Source organism: Nilaparvata lugens, chromosome 3 (genome assembly GCF_014356525.2).
Source record: "Nilaparvata lugens isolate BPH chromosome 3, ASM1435652v1, whole genome shotgun sequence".
Taxonomy (NCBI): Eukaryota; Metazoa; Arthropoda; class Insecta; order Hemiptera; family Delphacidae; genus Nilaparvata; species Nilaparvata lugens.
In genome coordinates, this window is record NC_052506.1 from 23600924 (window position 1) to 23623168 (window position 22245).

At 34.5% G+C, this 22245-nt stretch overlaps 1 protein-coding gene across 2 annotated transcripts in view; it reads left to right on the forward strand.

Moving 5' to 3' along the window:
- Positions 1 to 2995: 2995 nt before the first annotated feature.
- LOC111045201 (coronin-7) overlaps positions 2996 to 22245 on the forward strand; it is a 34233-nt gene continuing 14983 nt past the window's right edge. Inside the window, exons 1-11 of one of the 2 annotated variants that reach the window (XM_039423338.1) lie at positions 2996 to 3088; positions 4749 to 4934; positions 5516 to 5664; positions 7144 to 7330; positions 9530 to 9753; positions 10344 to 10426; positions 11161 to 11253; positions 13294 to 13456; positions 15212 to 15352; positions 17127 to 17732; positions 19551 to 19781. In XM_039423338.1, coding sequence (XP_039279272.1) covers positions 4775 to 4934; positions 5516 to 5664; positions 7144 to 7330; positions 9530 to 9753; positions 10344 to 10426; positions 11161 to 11253; positions 13294 to 13456; positions 15212 to 15352; positions 17127 to 17732; positions 19551 to 19781 — 2037 coding nt within the window. In that variant the 5' untranslated portion in view covers positions 2996 to 3088; positions 4749 to 4774. The remainder of the gene's footprint in view (positions 3089 to 4748; positions 4935 to 5515; positions 5665 to 7143; positions 7331 to 9529; positions 9754 to 10343; positions 10427 to 11160; positions 11254 to 13293; positions 13457 to 15211; positions 15353 to 17126; positions 17733 to 19550; positions 19782 to 22245) is intronic. The other variant, XM_039423339.1, reaches the window with a different exon arrangement.

Genomic DNA, 22245 nt, shown 5'->3' on the forward strand with positions numbered 1-22245 from the left:
TTTATTAATTAATGATAACTTTTAAGTATTACTAAAATCTCAGTAATGAGATTAAAGACTTCTGCGGTAGTTCTTGAAAAATTTCATGTTTGAAAAATATTGAAAGATTTGAGCAAAACAGTCTAATGTCGCATCTACATGTTGTTCTATAGAAAGCTGGCCCAGCCTGCAATGCGACCAGTGCCCAATTATACCATCATTAGCAAAACCACCCATCCATACACTGGCGCTGGTCGACATTGGCCTTCATTGGGCCAACATATGCAGAACAGCCCCTGTGACTCGGAGCTTATTTTTTCAATGATATTTGGTGATGTAATAGTGATCTTTTAGCTCAACACATATCTCATAAACAAATAGATAAATCTGATTAAAAATGGTCAAAGATCTTTTATGAAATATTTGATCGTGTAATGGGCTTTCTAGAAAATAATGAATTAATCTGATGCCCAGGCAACACGAATCGCTTGCAAGGCAATGTCATGCAATACGCAATGGTTATCGAGAGTGTGGATGGGATATATTTTTAGATTCTCGCCTGGCCACTGGCCTTCGCTCGTTTCGGCTCCGCAAAAATCGCTGCCAAGTCAATAATTGAAGGCGAGCGCTGGCATAGGGAGCCATCCACACTTTCCTGCTCGTCGTAAGGCTAGTTTTACACACATACGGTTCTGTTCGTTTTCGGCCGATTCCGATAAGTGTAAAAAGGTAATTTGGTTTGAATTCGGTACCGAATAGAAACCTTACAGCACCGAACTCCCCCTCTTCCATCATATTCAACTTCTTTGCTAGGAAACGAAAACAAAGTCTTTCGGCTCTTATTTTCACCTGATAGCGAGATGATCTGTTTAAAATCTTCCATGTGAAAATCATATGGTCAATTCATTTTAGTTAGTTCCTGGAGCATTATTTTTTTCAATGAATAGTTAGCCAGATGATAAATGAATCGACTGATCTCTGCAGTGCAATAAGTGCTGTAGTTGGAACTCGAGGATAAGTTAGTAGCCTACTGTGGGAAAATCCTATAAAAATATAAGGATAAATTGAAACTTAGGAAAACAAGAAACAAATAATTTTTAATTTAAGAAATACACTAATCACTCAGAATGTCCAAATTTAACATAATCATTAAGAAATTATTTGAAAAGTTCAAAATTTTGAAGTGACTTGAAATTTAGGAGTTTAAAAAATTACATCTTACTATTTGAACACCAGCAGCAGCTGTTGTACTTGAATTTGTGAAAATCCAAACACAGCTGTTCTTGAGAAGAAAATATAAACCCAATAAGAGCCGTGTGACAACCTTATGTATGTGTGGAAGTCTCATTCGTTATCGGTAAACAGAAAACGAACCGAACTGAACTGATAGTCCAGGCAATGAATGCTCTAAAAAGGGTATAGAGGGAAAAGTTTGGAAGACAATTTTTGACCCCGCAGTTCTGTTTAGGGTAGTGAGGAAGTAAACATATCAAAAGTCCCCACCCCTACCCACTGTGCTAAGGGGATGGGGGTGGTTCAAAGGTACCATTTTTTGGTTTCTCGCATATAACTCGAAAATTATGCATTTTACAGACATGACTATTCTATAAGAGATTAAAGCTTACATAATTTCCTACAATATTGATCTCACAACTTTTTCTATATATTTTTCACTTTTCGAGATATCCGCTCTAAAAGATGTGACAGTTTTTAAAAAAACACATTTTCCTTCAGTTTTTTGCTCTTATAACTTTTTGAATATCGATGGGAAAATCCATGCTGATCATGAGCTTATAGAGCATCAAATTATAGAGATATAACGAATCACCACAGTACAAATATTGTAGAGAATTTATTAAATTTCATTTCTGAATGGTTAGTCATGTCGGTTGAACGCATTCTTCTCAAGATATGAGCGTATAAGCAAAACATTGAAAAATGCAACTATTAAACCACCCTCATTCCTTTAGCACAAGGGGTAAGGATGGGGACTTTGGATATGTTCACCCCCTAACTGGTCCCAACAAAGCTGCAAAGTCAAAAATTGTATTCAAATCATTCTCTCCAAATTCCTTTGTCAATTGGTCAACCTTTTTATCACTCGCACATTATAAGTCCTCTCTAGAATAATAATGCACTATCCTCTCTAATAATAATGCAGTATTCAAAAATAAATATGTAGACGTACTACATAGGTACGGTCCGGTACCGTCGTGGGCGTCGTATTGGTTTTTTGAGAAGTGTGTAGGCCTATAAGCCTATAGATTGTCAAGTTCCACTCTCTTCTATAAAAACTTGGTGATCAGTTGCATTTAGGGAAAGGCTAGGGCCAGAACTATTCTCGCGTCCATACCATATTGTAGCAATCCTTATATAAATAAAAATATATATAAGTTAAATACACTCTTCTAAAACTATAATCTCTCTACTCTCTACACTACCTACTTCTACTATTCTAAGAAATACAACACTACTTAAATTGAAATTTTAAATTGCGAAATTAATAATTATGAAGGGTAATAATAATATTTCAAATACGATACTGTATTTTTGTGTTTTTTGAAAAAGTAAAAGGTGTTTTTGAAGTAAAAAGGAGCAGGCATAATAAGGTCTATATATAGGTAGGTTACTATATTTTTGTTCTATTTTCATCATTAAAAGTAGCGCTAGATAAGTAAGTATTGTAATGAAGCAATATAGTAGACACACAATAAAATGTGATGCAATTTACATAGTTTTTATATTTTTGAAATTTGACGTCGACTCATAAATTAATACCCACATCACAGTTCGCATCCATTTTGCTTTGTTTATAATTCCCGCGCTCCAGGTACTATCAGATTCATTTGTCAAAAATATGCATAATATTATGTGAATATTAACATCAAAACAAGAAAAAATTGAAGCTATTTCTACTCAAATCTTTAAAAAAATTAAAAAGTACACTAAACTTGATTTTAATTAGAAAACATCAATCATGTTATCTTTACTACACCCTGTTATCTAGATGGCATAGACCACTGTGGAATGAACGCCGATTGACAGACCGGAGTACATGTTTACACATTTTACTTATTTCCAAGTGACAATCATACATTTTTATTAAAAGGTATGTACATTTTGAAAATGCAAATTAATTTCATACATTTGTCATTGAGAATTTCTTGTTCTAAATTTGTTATGAATTCATGCTATCATATTTTCTCAATCTTGACAGTCGGTGTTCGTGAACAGGGAGGGTGTTGTTGGTAGTAGCTCTTTGTTTTGTTGTCTGCAAAGTGATATTTATGTTATTTTCTGTGATTCAATAATTAATTTAAATTAAAAAAATTGAATCGGATTGCTAAATTAATCCTATCTTATCCATTGTTTGAATTACTTATTCAATAATTTACTCAATTTCTAACCTTACAACTGTCAAGCAAATAAAATTTCTTTAGTTGTTGTTTTTAATTGATTACAATTATTCATAAATCTTTGAAACTTATTTTAACTTTATTTATTGATACTAACTGCTTGATATAAATTGTTTTTATCTTTTATGTCAAATAATATTTATTTTTTTATTACATACTCTACGGGCTTACTGTACGTGCGGTATGAATCTTGAAACCACTCAATATAAAAACAAATATCGGGGACGGAGCTTTGCTCTGGAGTACAAAAGCATAAACATTTTAATACGAAGGAAGAAATTATAATAATATTCATAGTTCATACAGAAATGTTTTATCCGATCACAGTGAATTGAGATTAATTCCTAGAGGAATGCAAAAATTGCACAAAAGACGGTTAAATTTTAATCCTGATTAATTTCACGTGAACTAAATCAGAGAAGACCATTTCAAAAAGATGGTTTTACTGGAATTAGTTAGGATTAAAAATAACCCGGATTTTTTTGCAACCAGCACTGATTGAATGATTACAAAAGTTCAAAAGCTGAGTCATAATTTTGACACAGTCCCACAAACATGAACTTGCTCACTCACTTCCATCTTCAACAGACGACGAAATAATTATTATCAGCTGTTTTTTTCAAAAATGGATAGTAATTATCCTTTTAATATCCTTCAGCGAGTTTTCCCATGGATGAGACCTAGTGTAATCGAATTTTTATACTACAAATCTATTATGTTCAATGTTCTGAATTTCGTGAGAATCGTTAGAGGCGTTTTCGAGATCCGGTGAAATACAAATATATGCTCGAAATTGCTCGTTTAATAGTACAGGATAAACAGAAATTGATCGTTTAATAGTATAGGAATAAATTTTGGTAATTGAAGATAATTATTATTGATCGCTGCCAGAAAAATTACTAGATCTATTCAAGTCTTGATAGACGACAAAATTGTAACATCGGTTAGAAGTTAATTCGTATTTTTTTAAATTTAAGGAGTGATTTCAGTATTTCATTATGCTAACTTATATTTTTTGTGCTCCCTTCTACTAAAAAAAAAATAATTAAGATGTTGAACAATTTTGTAAATTCTATGTAGGTTGCCAATATAAAACTAGAATATCATTATGAGTTTTTCTCAATAAATGTTGAAGTGGTGAGCATTAGTAAAGTTATCAGTCCTTTTCAATTTATTGCCAATTTTCTTCTCAAGTTATTCTCTCTTCCAATCGTGCATTATTGTAAAAGCTAGTGTTTATTAATTATTCTTGGTAAGTTTTGCCTCTTTTTAGTACACATGAAATAGGTCTTAGCTTTTACTAATATAAAAATCATATTTATATGTATTATATATTTTTATCTTTATTTTCAGAAGACAACTGTTGATGCTTGTTCATAATGGCGTGGCGTTTTAAAGCATCAAAGTTTAAAAATGCGACTCCAATTGTGCCAAAGCCTGAAGCTTGTGTTCGCGATATCTCGGTTGGATCGTATCAGACCTATGGAAATAACATTGCCTCATCCGCCGCCTTCATGGCATTCAATGTCGATCACAATGGTGAGTTTTATAGGCCTACAATATATATTGTTTTAATAAGTTGAAATCGATCCTCGCTTGAATGCAATTGTAAATTTGCTATTTTAATAGTTCATCTTCAACCATAACATTATACATTATATTGATTGTTCTCTTTCATATCAATGATTTTTCTCAGATTACCGATATTCAAGAATAATTCAAATCACAATCCAACAAAATTATCACAAGCTGATAATTTTTATATTTATCTAATAATTTATTTATCTAGTGCATAAAAATACATTTTAGATCGATACAAGAAAACTTACTACGGATAATGGCTTACAGCTTCATTCCAAGACAAACATCATTAAAAATCGCATATATAAAACATTTACTGCACCAATGATATTTGACTAGGCACTTGTTCTAACAGTGTATACTGTGAACAAAGAATGTTAATGATGATTAATAAAATGAAATTAAATATAACTGATATATTTATGAAGAGGACGGATAATAAAATGTTGGAGTCTCGATATTCCGACTGCAATTCCTCATTCTTATTTATACTGAATTTGTTTCCTCATGCAATGCAATTTATATTGTTAATTTTGCAGGATCAAGCCTGGCCGTTCTGCCTGTCAACGACTGCGGTCGCAAAAGCAAGACAATGCCTCTGTTGCACGCCCACACTGACACAATCACCGATATGGACTTCTCGCCTTTTCATGACGGACTGCTAGCCACTGGATCCCAGGACTGTTTGGTAAGTTGCATTATTCTGCTAAATCAAATAACAATTTGATAATTTCTGACACACTGTTTTGTCGTTCAAATACCGACAAGCAGTCATTTATTTCAAGTAGTAAACGATTTATTTACTTATGGAGTGTAGTTATTTCGAGCTCTGTGAACTCATTGTCAACAGTAAAGGTCGTCACACACCCATCTATATGTAGCTTGAAATACGTCTTCGGAAGCAGTCCTATCTCCCAATGTTAAATCCATGCTACGAATCTGTCCCGTTTACACCAGCGTAGCGTAGCTGCTGATGTCTTACAAAGACATATTCCCAGCTACACGTTGGCTGGATGATCTTTAACTCCTGGATAGGATTGATTGGGACCTTACTAAAATAAAAAACTACTTTTCTGTGGCCCAATTGCACAATCGGGTCAGATTTTAATAATGTTTATATACCACCAAAACCAATCAGAGAAGCCTCTTCCAATAAGAAGGCTTCTCTGATTGATTCTCGAGGTATTTAATCCAAATTCAAATTCAACAGTATTTTGTTCAGCCGGACATGTATACTCAAAAGGATGGATCCAAGATGCAAACCAAAATAAATATAAAAATCACAGAAAATTATTATTTTAAATCCCCAATAACACTTACCTAAGATAATTAGCCTTGTATAAATATGAAATATTAAGCCGTAATATCTTATGATGGAATTTCTGTGTGGGGCTCTACACTGAAAGTTATACAAATATTATTATTGATTTATAATTCCAAATGATCGATTGATAAGTTATTTTTTATTCAGTTTTTTAACTATACAAATTTTCAATCTTCAGTTGGTAAAATTCTGGAGTGAAAATTAGACTGTTATTGATGAAAGTGAAAATTATACTGATAGCTTATTAATGGAAGTAAAAACTCAACCCTATATTTGGAAACATTCATTTAACAAAATTCGATAGAGGGACAGTTTGAGGCTTAGCCTTTTGTACTCTTCTGATCATTGTTGGCTACATGATTTGTTGAACTCAAAATAAAATTGGACCCAAAATTGTTTGGTGTTGGACATTACCTATTTTTGGACTTTCTAATCTGAAATTAAATTTGGGAGAGAAATAGCACAAGCTAATCTTACTTATCTTCTAATCATTTTAATGTGAAGTATTTAGTAAAAATTGATAAATAATAAATATATTATCTAGCTGTATTATAAATGGGTGAATGAATAAGTAAATTTATTATGTGCCTGTTTTATAAATTAATGAATAACAAAATATATTGAACTTTTTATTTGAACTTAAATTTGGGAGAGAAATAGCTGAATGAATAATTGAATGTATTATGTACCTGTATTATAAATAAATTGATGAATGAACAAATATGACTGTTATGTGCCTGCTAATGAATGAATGAATAGATTTGTTATTGATTCTAGGTGAAGGTTTGGCACATTCTGGAAAATGCGTGTATTATAAATGAATAAATTTGTTGGTGATTTCAGGTGAAGGTGTGGCACATACCGGAGAAAGGCCTGGAGGAAAGCCTGAGCACACCGGAGTGCACTTTCTCGCACAGACAGCGGCGTGTGGAGACGGTCCGCTTCCATCCGACAGCCGATTGCCTCCTCACCACCTCCTCCTACACCTCCATCGTGCTCTGGGACGTCGCCTCCCAAAAGGAAGTCTACAGTCAGTAACATAAAATTATCCCACATTTTTGTTATTTAATTCAGGTTATAAAGGGACGTCTCTCTTGGACGTCTCCTCCGAGAAAGAAGTTTACAGTCAGTTCATCAATTAATAACCTTCAGTATAAAATAATTATTTCCTCTAATGCCCATCTCTTATCGTATTAACCATCAGCTTCTCAAATTTATACAATTATGATCTACTGTTGTAGGCCCAGAATATACAAAACATTTCAATTGGTATCAGCTGATAGTGTAGCTTGTATAGTGAGGTCCACGTTATAATGACAGTATTTGATCAACTTAGGTTTCGCTATCCTTGTCTATTTATTCGACAAAGCCGGTGTTACTATCCTTTTCTAGGTCCACAACGATGCCAATTATGTTTTTGACAGTGTAGAAATATAATTAATTAATGCAGAGAATCAGCATCGCTATTCTTCTATCTTTATCCACTGCCATTATAACATGGACCGCACTATAGTTCTGTAAATTTTGGGCTCGAAATTTACTTTCGAATACAATATTATTGAAATTATTTAGCTTTCAAGTGTTTTTCTGCTTTCTAACAACATTACTAAACTCAACATTTTTATCACTTGTCAATAATTATTCTCAAGGAGTATTCTCGGACCAGAAATGTGAAGTGCGTGACAAACACACAACCTTTTGAACTTCATCTATAATCTAAATATCGGGGACCAAGCTTCGCTCTGGAGTACAAAACCATAAACAATTTATTACTAAAGAAGAAAATTGAGATTAATTCCCAGAGGAATGCAAAAATTTCCCTCACAAAGGCCCAGTTGCACAAAAGCCGGTTAAATTTTAGTCCTGATTAACTTCACGTGAACCAAATCAGAGAAGACCATTCCAAAAAGATGGATCTACTTGAATTAATCAGGATTGAAAATAACCCGGCTTTTTTGCAACCGGCACTAAGTACCTGATTGAATGATTACAAAATTTCAACAGCTGAGTCATAATTTTGACAGTCCCACACACATGAACTCGCTCACTCACTTCCATCATCAACAGACGACGAAATAATTATCAACTGTTTTTCCAAGGATGAATAATAATTATCCTTTTAATGTCCTTCAGCGAGTTTTCCCAGGGATGAGACCTAGTGCAATCGTATCTTCATATTATAAACCTACTATGTTCTGAATTTCGTGAGAATCGTTAGAGCCGTTTTCGAGATCCGGTGAAATACAAACATAAAAACATCCAAACATCTAAACATATAAACAGAAGTTGCTCGTTTAATAGTATAGGATATAATAAAGGAAAGAATCGTTTTACACATGTACGGAATAGGAAATTCACGAAATTCATGACGCATCTTGACGTCTGACCTACTGAACAGATTAACTTGCAATTTTACATAAAGATTTTGAATTTACTGAAGATGGTCATTTTATTGGCAGGCCTGTTTTCATTGTTAACAATCTATTAATTCTAATTTAATAATCAAATCAAATTTATTCAATTTGCGATTCGAAGTTTACGCAACTATAAAGCCCATTCAAACAAGGCATACTCCAAGTGACTCCTTAGCTTAGTTGATTTATTGAAAAGCACGTGGGTTCATGAATCAAAGGTTGCAGGTTCCAGTCCTATCAAACCCATTTTTTTTAGCTGGAAATTTTCAACTCTTATAAAGATTATCCACGTGATTTTGAAGATTTTGAAAAAATAATAAATAATTAAATTTTTTTGTTCCAAGGGGATTGCATTTTTTTAAAACACTCAATTTTCCCCGGTGCAAAGCACGGGTTACCTTCTAGTTACCGATAAAATTGAAAGAGGAATAGTACAAGTTGAACTTGTACTTGTTTTCCTCTTTCAGATTATCTGAAAGAGGAAAACTAAACAGAATATGATATCTATAATAGATAGTAATTGTATTGATAAATAAATGATTGATGATTTATTGAATGAGGCATACAAATACATTATCTACAAGAGTAAATATTCAAGAATGAATAAACCGGCAGTTGCCAAAACTTGTCCTTTTCCTAGCGTTTCAGTGGTAGTCCAAATCTATATTTACACAAAAAATAAAACTTTTCTCATCTGTTACAACTTAATATGACCTTATTAATAAAAAGTGTCTCCCAATCAAAATTTATCTATTCATTGAAATAATTATTTATTGCTTTCCAGTTATTGATGTTTTTGATTTCGTTTTTCGCAGCAAATTCGGACCACGGCGACGTGATTCAGTCGGTGAGCTGGAAGAAGGACGGGAGGCTGATGGTGACGTCATGCAAGGACAAACAGCTGCGTATTCTCGACCCAAGGTCAAAAGCGCAGGGTAAGAGCATAGTGCAGTCCACCGACAGCCATCAGAACATCAAGGACTCGCGCGTCGTTTGGCTCGGAGAGACGAATCGAGTGTTGACTACTGGATTCGATGCGGTACGAATTACAACTTCTTCATTATCTTATTCACATTTAGTAGAATATGGAAATTTACCTTCAGTCCACAAAAACAAAAACATTCCTATGAATTTGAATGAAATGAAATATTTTGTTTTCAACGTAAAAATACAATAAATAATCAGGTGCTGACAACTGGATTTGAAGCGGTGGTGTGACTGCTTCATTCTCATGTTCAAATCAAATGGGATTTTCTGTATTCCAGAGAGAAAAATAATTTCTACATATTCAAACGTAATTTTATCGACGCATTCCATCAAGATAGGAGTAGTTAGTAGTCGAATAGATTAGATGCTAGCTAATTTAGAGACCCGGGTTGGAATCCCGGCCCGGGAAAGATATTTTTCTTGGTCCACTCCCGTGTTTCGAATGGACACGTTACTCGTCAGTCTCGGCTGCCCAAAAACAGTAGTTAGGTCTTTCGAGGGACCCTGAAATTGTTCAGTGTGACCTCAAAGCTCTGACTCTAGACTTGAGCCAGCCAGGGCACTCGATATTATTATCAAGATATTGATTTTTGTATTGTAGTTCACAGAAGTAAATTTTGTATTCATTTTGAAATATTTCAGGCAAGACAGCGTGAAGTTTTTATCAGAGATGTGCGGAAGTTCAATGAGGTGGAGAAATCGTTGACTTTGGATAGCTCAACTGGGTGAGTCAATCATTCATAATGAAGAATATTCTTGTTCATTGTATAAATGATTCATAATTCTTATTTTTACATTGGTATGAAGTTACTCATAAGATAGTGAGTCTTTATGCGATAGAGTCGATTTAAAAGACCAAAACTAGTGTCTGTTGTTTTAATAAACGTGACAAAATGATCTATTCAATATATTGTAAATTTAGTGTGTAATTAAAGAATTTTAAACCTATCTACATTTGGACTGTTTTATAAATTATAATTGGAATCATTTTGGACGTATGCCTGTGATACTTTACTGTAACTTGTGTAATTCTGAATGGTTGAATAAATATCATTAGGTTATCTTATCATTATTGAATAATATTTATTTGTTGATACAATTACAAATCATAATTATATGAATATGATCGGGATAGAACAACAGGCATAGCCCAAAACTATTCTGTTCCCAAATTTTGATAAATAGTAAAATGTCCGAAAAAATAGGTTATGTTCTTACTGAGGAAAGTCAAGTTCAATTTCTGTCGAAAAATATTTATGAGCTAGAAATTTTGAATTTAGAATGATTAAAATACCAAATTATAGTCAAATATTGCACTTAATATCACCACACTTATTATTGAATAATATACTAATTGTTTAGGTTACCTGAACATTTTCCTTAAAATTACATTACCATTCATTCAAGTTGATTTGGTATCGTTTCAAAAATTGTTTTTATAACTTATTTACTTTTTCAGCATTCTTATTCCACTGTATGATCCAGATACAGGAATGTTGTTTTTGGCTGGCAAAGGAGATACAACAATATCTTATCTGGAAGTGACTGAAAGGTGAGTTTTTGCAGCATTATCCACTTTTGTTATTTAGATATTTTGTCGACGTTATATATTGTTTGGTTTGTTATTATTTTTTGTGACAATATCTGAATATATTTTGTATATGTAAATCAAAATAATTAGATTTCCAAGCAAATTTGAAATTGTTTTAATAAATATTACAGAAAATGATATGAAATATCAAATCTTAATAATGACAGGGATTCAGACTTGTGGTGGTGTAAAGCCACAAAATTAGAGGAAAAGCTTACTGCACAATACAGAAGAGCATGAAGTTTGCGGCTTTCACAACTTTTCCTTCTTGAAAATTTACTGATGAACATAAATAATAATTTTGAATTGTGTTCTGTTAAATGTATATCTGATGCAGAAGTTTTCAACTAGTGATTTCAGTGAGAGTTGAATGATTTCTAGCCATAGTGATCTCAAATTTTTATTCATACAATTACAAATCATAATTATATGAATATGATCGGGATAGAACAACAGGCATAGCCCAAAACTATTCTGTTCCCAATTTTGATAAATAGTAAAATGTCCGAAAAAATAGGTTATGTTCTTACTGAGGAAAGTCAAGTTCAATTTCTGTCGAAAAATATTTATGAGCTAGAAATTTAGAATTTAGAATGATTAAAATACCAAATTATAGTCAAATATTGCACTTAATATCACCACACTTATTATTGAATAATATTTATTTATTCATACAATTACAAATCATAATTATATGAATATGATCGGGATAGAACAACAGGCATAGCCCAAAACTATTCTGTTCCCAATTTTGATAAATAGTAAAATGTCCGAAAAAATAGGTTATGTTCTTACTGAGGAAAGTCAAGTTCAATTTCTGTCGAAAAATATTTATGAGCTAGAAATTTAGAATTTAGAATGATTAAAATACCAAATTATAGTCAAATATTGCACTTAATATCACCACACTTATTATTGAATAATATTTATTTGTTGATACAATTACAAATCATAATTATATGAATATGATCGGGATAGAACAACAGGCATAGCCCAAAACTATTCTGTTCCCAATTTTGATAAATAGTAAAATGTCCGAAAAAATAGGTTATGTTCTTACTGAGGAAAGTCAAGTTCAATTTCTGTCGAAAAATATTTATGAGCTAGAAATTTTGAATTTAGAATGATTAAAATACCAAATTATAGTCAAATATTGCACTTAATATCACCACACTTATTATTGAATAATATTTATTTGTTGATACAATTACAAATCATAATTATATGAATATGATCGGGATAGAACAACAGGCATAGCCCAAAACTATTCTGTTCCCAATTTTGATAAATAGTAAAATGTCCGAAAAAATAGGTTATGTTCTTACTGAGGAAAGTCAAGTTCAATTTCTGTCGAAAAATATTTATGAGCTAGAAATTTAGAATTTAGAATGATTAAAATACCAAATTATAGTCAAATATTGCACTTAATATCACCACACTTATTATTGAATAATATTTATTTGTTGATACAATTACAAATCATAATATAGATAGGGGCGAGAGCAACAGGACTTACCCAAAACTGTAAGCTTTGACAAAAGTGAAATAAGCTTTTGATGTTAGCATTTTTGATACACCAACCCCAACAGCCATTAGCTGTTTTCACACCGATATCTTGCCGACACGTTTTACAGACAGGATTTACTGTGATGGACAGTATAAGAGGAGGCTGTGGTTTATAACTGCGCGAGTTCTACTGTTCACAGAACTACTAGTAATTTGTTTATTTACAACATGTTTCGGCCATGATGCTATTATCAAGTAAAACTTGATAATTTAAAAAGGGTAATTAGATTTTTATTTTTCATTTCTATTCAAGAGTAGCCCTAAGGAAAAAAGATAACCATATACTTAGTTACTGTACCTGGCTTAAAGACGAACATTGAGACCGAGCCCAAACAGCTGGAAGTTATATACAACTATGCAGTAACCTAATAGAGTGATCAACTGCTCATGAACATGCTTTGAGTATGTTTTGTGAATATTATTTGGATGTTTCAGAGATCCGTACCTGGTTGAAGGTATAAGACACTCTGGTGAGCAGACGAAGGGAGCCTGTCTGGTGCCCAAGCGAGCTCTCAATGTCATGCAAGCTGAGGTCAACAAAGTGCTACAGCTGACATCATCATCTGTCATTCCAATTATGTATCAGGTGCCTAGAAAGGTAAGCAAACAACATAAACTAGTACCTAATTTATCTATTTTCTGTATAGGGCTACTTTTTATAGAAATAGAAAGAAAAATAAATAATCTCAGTACCCTTTATGAATTATTTATTGTGATTAAATAATTCATAAAGGGTACTGAGATTTTTTCTTTTTCTTTCTATTTCTACTAGTAGGCTACCTAATTATGAATCATTCATTAATATGTGTCAATCTGAATATATTCCAACTTCATTGTTTACGATGAATTAATCTTTCTCAAAGAGATTATAATCTGAGGATATAAATATAAATAGAATAGAGATATGAATAATAATGGATGTATGGTGCCTGTGGATTCAAAAACAATGTGTGAATGGAATATGAAACTTGTTGGATAAAATCTGTTGTGTGAACATGGTGCAGGTTTCTGATCAATGGGAATCAATGGTATTAGGGATGTTTTGAATTCAAATGTTCCAACAATTGTATACCCTTCAAGAGTTATTTATCAGTTAATGCTGAAATACTATGCATTTTTCTATTCAATAGGTCAAGTGAAAAATTACTGTATGCTTATCCTACCCTATTGATCATGCAATTTCTGTATGTTTGTATGTATGTCGGATCACAAAAACGATTTTTATGAAATTTGGAATCCAATAAATTTATTCATGATACAAAAATTCATTTGATCTGGATCTGTAATCTGGGATAACTCGCTGAAAGTTCTTCAAAAGGATTTGTCCTGTGATTAGCAACTGAGAGAGAAATTTCTATTGACTGTTGAAAACGAGACAGAGAGAGTATGAGAGAGTGGAAAAAGTTCATAACAGCTGTTGAGTTACCAAATTTCTGAAAATATTGCATGAATTATTGAGAAACATCTGAAAGAATAAGTACATAGAGTAACCAGGATATCAAATCAACACAAATTTATTTTGATCTTTTAAAAAATACAGCAGTTTTGTTAATACAAGAAAAATCATACATTACATTCATATTTTAGGCTTTTAGGCCACTCTTGGCTATTAGGCTACTTTAGGTTATGATGACCTTGCATAGACCGTGCCCCTTCCACTGGTGCACAGTGCATGTCTGTCTGTTCATTTGTGTACTATATGCTCAGTGAACACGTCGTCCATGCTGGTGTAGCATTTCAGTTATTTTAAATATTGTTAGTTGGTTAGTTGAAGTGTAATCAGTTGGTTAAGCTATGCCTTTAGTACTCTAATAAGCTGTCTTTAAGGAAACTAGCAGTGATTGCCATTATTTTGGATGAGGAGGAAGAAAAAACCACAAAAAGTCTACCTGACTCTATTGGATTCATGACGCTGTAAGGAAATGAAAATCCGAAGGCGAATATTGGACGTTGTATAGGCATCTTGTTAGCGACGAAGAAATATTTCTCCAGTAACCGGGTCTACAACGCGGTACATACGCGGCTATACATCACTTGTTGAACGGTACGTAAATGGAATGGAACGTAACCAGCAAAATATTCTCTCCGAGAAATTGTATGGTGACCGGTCATGGCACGTTCCTATACGGTACGACTACGGACCGGTCTAGTGGGCATCGCCCACGTGAACTATTCTTTGTTGCATGTGCCGTTCCTATACCGGTCCTAGTATGATACGGTGCAGTGGGCAGAGACCTTACAGATACTTCCAAGGGATATGCTCCATTCAATAATTGATCCAATTATGATTTGTTACAATAGAAGTTTATCGTGAATTACATAAATTTATTTTAAATATTGTTTATGATTTCAGTCGTACAGAGACTTCCACAGTGACCTGTTCCCCGTGACGTCGGGCTGCGATTCGTCGGTGACTGCGGGACAGTGGATGGAGGGCACGGACACCCCTGTCGTCAAGATCAGCCTTGATCCCACCAACAAGAACCTTCATCAGGTCTGTGGCTAAATATCTCCTAAAAATGTTTGTTGCTACAATTGCGTTATTTTAATTTCATGATGACTAGAAAATATTCGTTACAATATCTGTCAAAACTTGTGGCTGTTGTATTTGTATGGTGTATAAAAATATTCGTTGCAATGTGGTCGTTTTAGTGTTATGACAAAATATATGTTGTAGTCTTTGTCAATGTTTCTAGTTTTGAACTTGGAAACATTATGAGCTTTATATAAAATCATTGCCTTGTTTAATATTAAAAGCTCACATGTAAAGTATCAGCCATATCTCACAGTATCTGGTTAAACCCTATGGCTACTTTCAAAAAACAGAATATTTATAAAAATATTCCTTATATAGTTTTTGTTGTTTTCTTTAAAATAAGTTTGCACCCTTGTGTTGTTATTCCCCTCGTTTACAGTATGTGGTTACTTTGAAAGTGGGATTACGCTTTCAAATTACATTTGAAGTTTGCAGTTTTGTTGTGGTTTGAAGGTTTGATGACAAACATCATGTTCTTCACTTTATCCAGGAACGATAATGGATTACACTTTGAATATTTAAAATTTATGATAAGTTTTTGTGTGGTTTTGAAGGATGGTTAAAGATTCGTTTATATTGGCCAATTTCCCATGAATTCATCAACTTTCTAACGATTGTGAACGTTTGATTTTGAAAACTTGAAGTTAGGTTTACTTGAATTCAAGTTTACATATCCTTAAAAGTATATACTTATTAAGTAAAATCTAATTAATCTCAATTTTTTATTCTTAAATCATGTTTCTTTTGAATCTTACTTTCTTATTGAGCTGTTTCTATACATTCTATATTCACTGATAACTGTTCTCAATCATTTTCGCATTTGTAGGTTGTACCTTCAAGGTTCAAGTTGAACCCAAAAGTCAAGCATGTTCAACAACTACTTGAATCAACAAAGCTTGAAGAAGGGTCTACATTGGAATAGTGGATTTGAGTTCTGGCTAACTTGACTTCAAGTTTGCAAAATACATTTATTTTACACAAACGTGACGAAAAATGAAATTCAAGGAAACTTGACCAATTTAAACGCCCCTTAACCTAATTTTATTCAACCTATACCGGTGTTACCTCAGAACTCGGACACAAGACTTCCGGGTCAGACCTTATCATCATGAATTTGTTGTACCGTACTGTATTTGTGGGTTTATTCCGTTACTTCATGAAAGTAAAGTTTCTACTGTTCATGGCCACAACAGAATCTCAGTCACAACTGATAATCATGCAAAGCATTTATGTTGTTGGAAGCTTGTTTTTGAAGTAGTCACTGTGAGTTGTGTGGTCCATGGTGAGGTCGACGTTATAATGGCTGTGGAGAACGATAGAAGAACAGCTTTGCTGATTTTCTTCCTTGCCACTGCCTTCTATAGAAGATAGCTTATTCCGGTATATCTGATGTATTAACTGTACTTATATGTATCAATAATCTATCTTCAATTATATTTTATGTGTCAAGAGAATATATTTTTCAATGCATTGATTTCCATAATTGAGGTTAAATATTCTGTTAATTAGTTATATTGCTAGATTGATAAAATACGATCTGGAAACATTGCGGAGCTAGAAAGGGATAGCGCTACCTCCTTTGTAGAGTTTGCACTCTCCTTGAGGATAGATTGCACTCTCCTTTGTAGAGTGATAGAGGATAGCAACACCAATATTAATCAAATACTGCCATTATAACGTGGACTTGACTGTAGAGTTGGTGTGTGAATGTTGTGTGGTTGGTTGCAATCAGGTGCACAGAGGCTCTCTAGCCGACGTCCGCCTGCAACACGAGGAGCGTCGCAAAGCCAGTCAGCCTGTGAAGCGAGCCTCGTCACCACCACGCGAGAAAGAGCACCTCATTCGCAACAACATTGTCACAACACGCAATATCTTCGAAAAGGACAACAACGACACCAACGAGCAGAAGAGCAAGAGACTGTTCGAGCTGCCGCCCAAGAAGATCGACAACATCGACAACAACAAACAGTCCCACAACAACGACTACGACTGTAAAACTGAGATGAAGAACGTGCAGAACGGTGGTGGTGGTGGAGGGGGAGACAACAATCTCCCGCCTAAACCGTTGCCGAGAGCGTCGCGGAACAGTTCGATTCCTGAGGAGGACACCAACAGCGTAACTCCCAAACCGGTCGCCAGACCGCGCACTAATTCGGTGGTGAATGTTGTGACGTCATCTGGTGCAACTCCCACTCAGCAACAGAGCACAGTGACGTCACCGCCCGCTCAGCAGCCGAGTACAGTCACCGCTCAAAGTCCGGTACAGCTCGTTCCCGCTCAAAGCCCTGTACAGCCTGTGTCCTTCACCTCGTCTGTACATATTGGTGGCACCTATAAGGTTCGACCTGCTCACCTATGTTTTGTCTTGTGTCGTAGTTCTCTAGATGGCTTCTGTTTATACACTAAGAAGTTTTTTCGTATTGGTTGTTGCCTTCTTTGATTTTACTTAAGTTCTATTCGTTTCTCATTCATTCATGTTTATTTTAATTGGTGGCACCTATAAGGATTGTTCTGCTCACGTATCTGCCTCGTGTGGTAGTTCAGTTGATAGTTTTTGTTTATATACTCTCTTGAAAAAAATTGTTGGTATTGATTTGTGCAAGCCTCTACCTCCACATGTTTAGTCGTGTGTGATCACTTGATTGGTTTGATGCTATCTTTTTGTTGATCAATCAACTTTAATTTATCATCTTCTAAATTATATATTTCTTCATTTATGTTGCGGTAGATAGATAGTGCGTATAAAGTTTTACCTCCACCGGTATGTCTTGTTTCACTTGTGTGATAGTTTTTTATCAGATATTTTTAATTGTTGTCTTGTTGTTATTCTACCTTTTTTATTCTACTTCTCTTCTAATTAATATAATTTATGTTGGTAACACCAATAAGGTTTGATCTGTTCACCTTTGTTATGTCGTGAGTTTAGCATGTCTCTATTCACCCTACTTTCCGTCATCTTCTTTTCTTATAAATATATTTCTTTTCATATTCGTAGCACCATTTATATCCTACATGCCCAACTTATTATTGCGTGATAGTTCACTAGAAAAGTTGTTTTTGCTGTTTTGGCGTTAATTCTATTTTTATTTTAATGTTTTTCTTATTAATATACATTTATTATTGTTGTTAGATCTTGTAAGTTTTGAGTTGCTCACTTTTGTTTTGTCTTGTGTTATAGTTCTCTAAATAGTTTAAATTGTTTCTTGTTCACCCTAGTTTTCAGAGATCTTCTTTTCCTATTTTTTGTTGATTTTTAAACCACCTATTGAGTTTGATTTGTTCACATTTTTCTTGTATGATATTACACTAAATAGTTTTCGTTGCTATTTTGCTGTTGTTCACCTTTCTTCCAATAATTGTGCTCTTTTCTCAGCATGTTTGTTGTTCGATTTGTTTTAGACTGCAATATTATATTTCATCTTTTTTTTCAGCGAAAACACTTGTATTTTTACACTACTCTAAATCCTCACTTACCTCTAATAGAGTTCACTAGAGGACTCGTTTGACAACTCCACGTATGTTTCTCGTTATCTCAATAGATAAGTAATCATGGCAACTCTAAGGCCCGGTTGCACAAAAGCTGGTTAAATTTTAACCGTGATTAATTCTACGAGAACCAATCAGAGAAGGCCTTTTTGAAAAGACGGCTTCTCTGTTTGGTTCTTATGGAGTTAACCACGATTAACATTTAACCGGCTTTTGTGCAACCGGCACTAAGCCTTTTTATTAAATTTTAGATACCGTATCCACACAATATCCTTTTCACAGTAGAATAGAAAAAATGATTCATGAAGGACAGGAATAGCTGTGGAGCTACTCACACACTAGACCGTGCATAGCACGGCGTGTTGTGCAATTAAGTAAATTATATTATATTTTTATATTAATATAATAGTATATTATATCGATAATCAAATCGCTGTCAATATTCAGAGAGTCAAGCGTAAGAGAGGGCCGGCTGCGCCCTAACTTCGTCCTCCTAGGTTTGAATAAACTCTTAAATTCAATTCAGCACTGGTTCATGTGAAAATTATTTAATGAAATAGCGAAAAAAAATGGTGTGGAAAAATTGAGTTAAAATATTAATGACAAGTTTAACAAATTTTGGAAAATTATTCTACTTTCTAATTTTTGAAATGTTGATTTCGTTTCGCAGCCGAGACTGGGCCCAAAACCGTTCACTCCGCCGAAGCTCTCCTCGTCGGCATCAGTAGATACGGGGGCGGGTGGTGGAGATGTGCCCAGTGCGCCAGCTGTTGCTGATCCGCCGCCCCCAGCCGTCTCGCCGCCCCCGGCTGCCGTCAATGGAGGTGGCGCTCACAGCCCCGAGCCGGTCACAGCTGATTCGCCGCCCCAAAGCTTGCACGCCAATCAGCCGTCCGATGATGTGAGTTCATTTAGGATTTTCCACATATCTGTATCAAAATTTGATACAAAATTTCATTTATTGCCAATTTAGAATATTTAAGACATATTACAAACTCTTTATAATATGACATATCATTAAAAATATAAATAAATATTCATATTTATTCATACATATACTGAAATAAAATATAAAATCTAGGCATCACCAGCAAAAAGAAAATCAAGGAAATTAAGAAAATTATCACAATTCAATGCTTCAGGAGAAACTGCTTTACTGTTCCCTATGTTACGCTCTTCAGTAGTACTAATTCGGCAACAAAAACTAATGACCATCACACACCAAGCGGAGTTAGAGTACGTCTTCGGAAGACATAGCCGTCATATCTCCCAATGCTAAATCTGAGCTACGTCGGTGTGAAATGGACTGATTGTTTAACATTAGGAGATACGTCGGCTACGTCTAACAAAGACATATTTCTAGCTACGCTTCGCTTGGAGTGTGATAGCCATAAGATATTCAAATTCATGTCTTAAAGCAGGGAACCCACTATGCCGTCACCGTCATGCACCGTCCAGCACCGACCGTCACCGTCAGTCGCCGCCTTCACCGTCATTTTTCCGGCGATAACCCACTTGCCCGTCTGGTTAGCTCCGTCAGAAACCGGAGCTAACCAGAAGAAATGCATCAGTTGCGGTGGAGAGTTCATCAGACGAAGAATTGCTAGTAATAGCCGCAGCATGTGCTGACTTTTAAGACAACTGCTAACTTTTCCCGAGTCCCTGGGATCAAGACCTTTAATTTGAGCCCTTTCCCATCATCGTGTGATTTGTCAAACGGCCAAAACTTATTTCATAATTTCGCTTACAGAATAATATTTGTAAATAACTTACCTGACATGGTATCAAACTTTTCTGAGATCTCCTGCCAAGCATTATCTTTCTTCCTGTTGTCGTGATAACTATTATCACTAGTATTATACAGGAAGGGATACTCCCTAATAGCCTCTATCAACATTTCGTCCGTACTCATCGCTCACAGAACAAAGGCGCACTACAACAAAACACTGGCGATGTGACTTCCCTGATAGTTGAATGTCGACTGGAAGAATGATAAAAAAACGGACCGGCTATCCGGCAAGAATGCCACAAACAGCAATGGTGGCCGGTGGTGACTCACAGACACGGTCGTGGCCGGTGACGGACGGGTATAGTGGGTTGCCGTTCGTTCAAAACAATGCAAAGCAATGTTGCCGGTACGCAACGGTGACGGTCGGTGCCGGACGGCGCCTGACGGTGACGGCATAGTGGGTTCCCTGCTTTACACATATATCATAAACATATGTTATTATTCACCTTTGCTACAAAACCGAGAAAACACCATTTATTCCAATTCAATTTATTGAGAAAATAAATTATAAAATCCCTATGTTTCTCTCATCAGTTTTTCTGAAAAACTGTCATAATGCTATGTATTTTGCTAACTCTAACTCTAGCTATCTCTATATTAGATAGATCAACTTAAAATTGCCACAACCATTTATTTTATTGTTGGAAAATTTGAGATACTGGTTGGTTGATACATCATTTTCGATCTCCAGTAAACTCTAGATAATATGAATTACATTATTAATCCGGGCGCAAATGTCATGAATAAGGCACTCCGTGGTCATTTTTGGGTAGCAGCCGTGGAAGATATCTCAATTTCTTCGTTAGGTCTAGCATAATAAGGATCGTGATGATGATAAGTCGAAATCACAGGCAAACACCTCGGAAACAAGATGGCCGCCAAAATTTTCAGGGTTTTGCTATATCGCTTGTATTTCAATTTCAATAGCCGTTCAAGATATTCAACCGTTTTTCTAGACGAAAATATTTTTAAAATCTTTCTCTAAAATTTTTGTTCTATAAAATTTTCCTCTAGAACGCATATTTTTTTTAGTTATAACCTTCAAAAGCCCAAAAAAAGTTTTTCTATTTTTTTCAAATTTTATTCCATTATAACTTTTTTCGTGCAAGAGATACAGAGAAATTTTAAATCTATGAAATTTAACGCGTTTTTCAACTTTGGAACGATATATTATCTTCATGCGCTTTACGTCAAGAAATGAGTTCTCCAGCACCCTCCAAAGAAAACACTGCATGGTTTCTGGTGCGTTTTTCCATATGCATGAGGTAACAAGCTAGAACTAAAAAACTATTTTTTCATGACTACTTCAAGATAGAGACTTGCAAATGGTCTCAATCTCTTCGTTACAACAAGACGAATAAGAATATTGATGATGGAAACAACGAAAATATTCGACATCATTGAAAAATTCAAGATGGCGGTCATTATTGACAGAAATTTTTATATCGCTTGCTATTTAGTTATTGTGAGAGGTATCGGATTGGTTATACCACCAAAGTGTTCAGAATCAACCAAACTATGATGTTCGAGAGAATCTACTAATTTCGACCACTCGTTTCATGATTTATTCAACTTC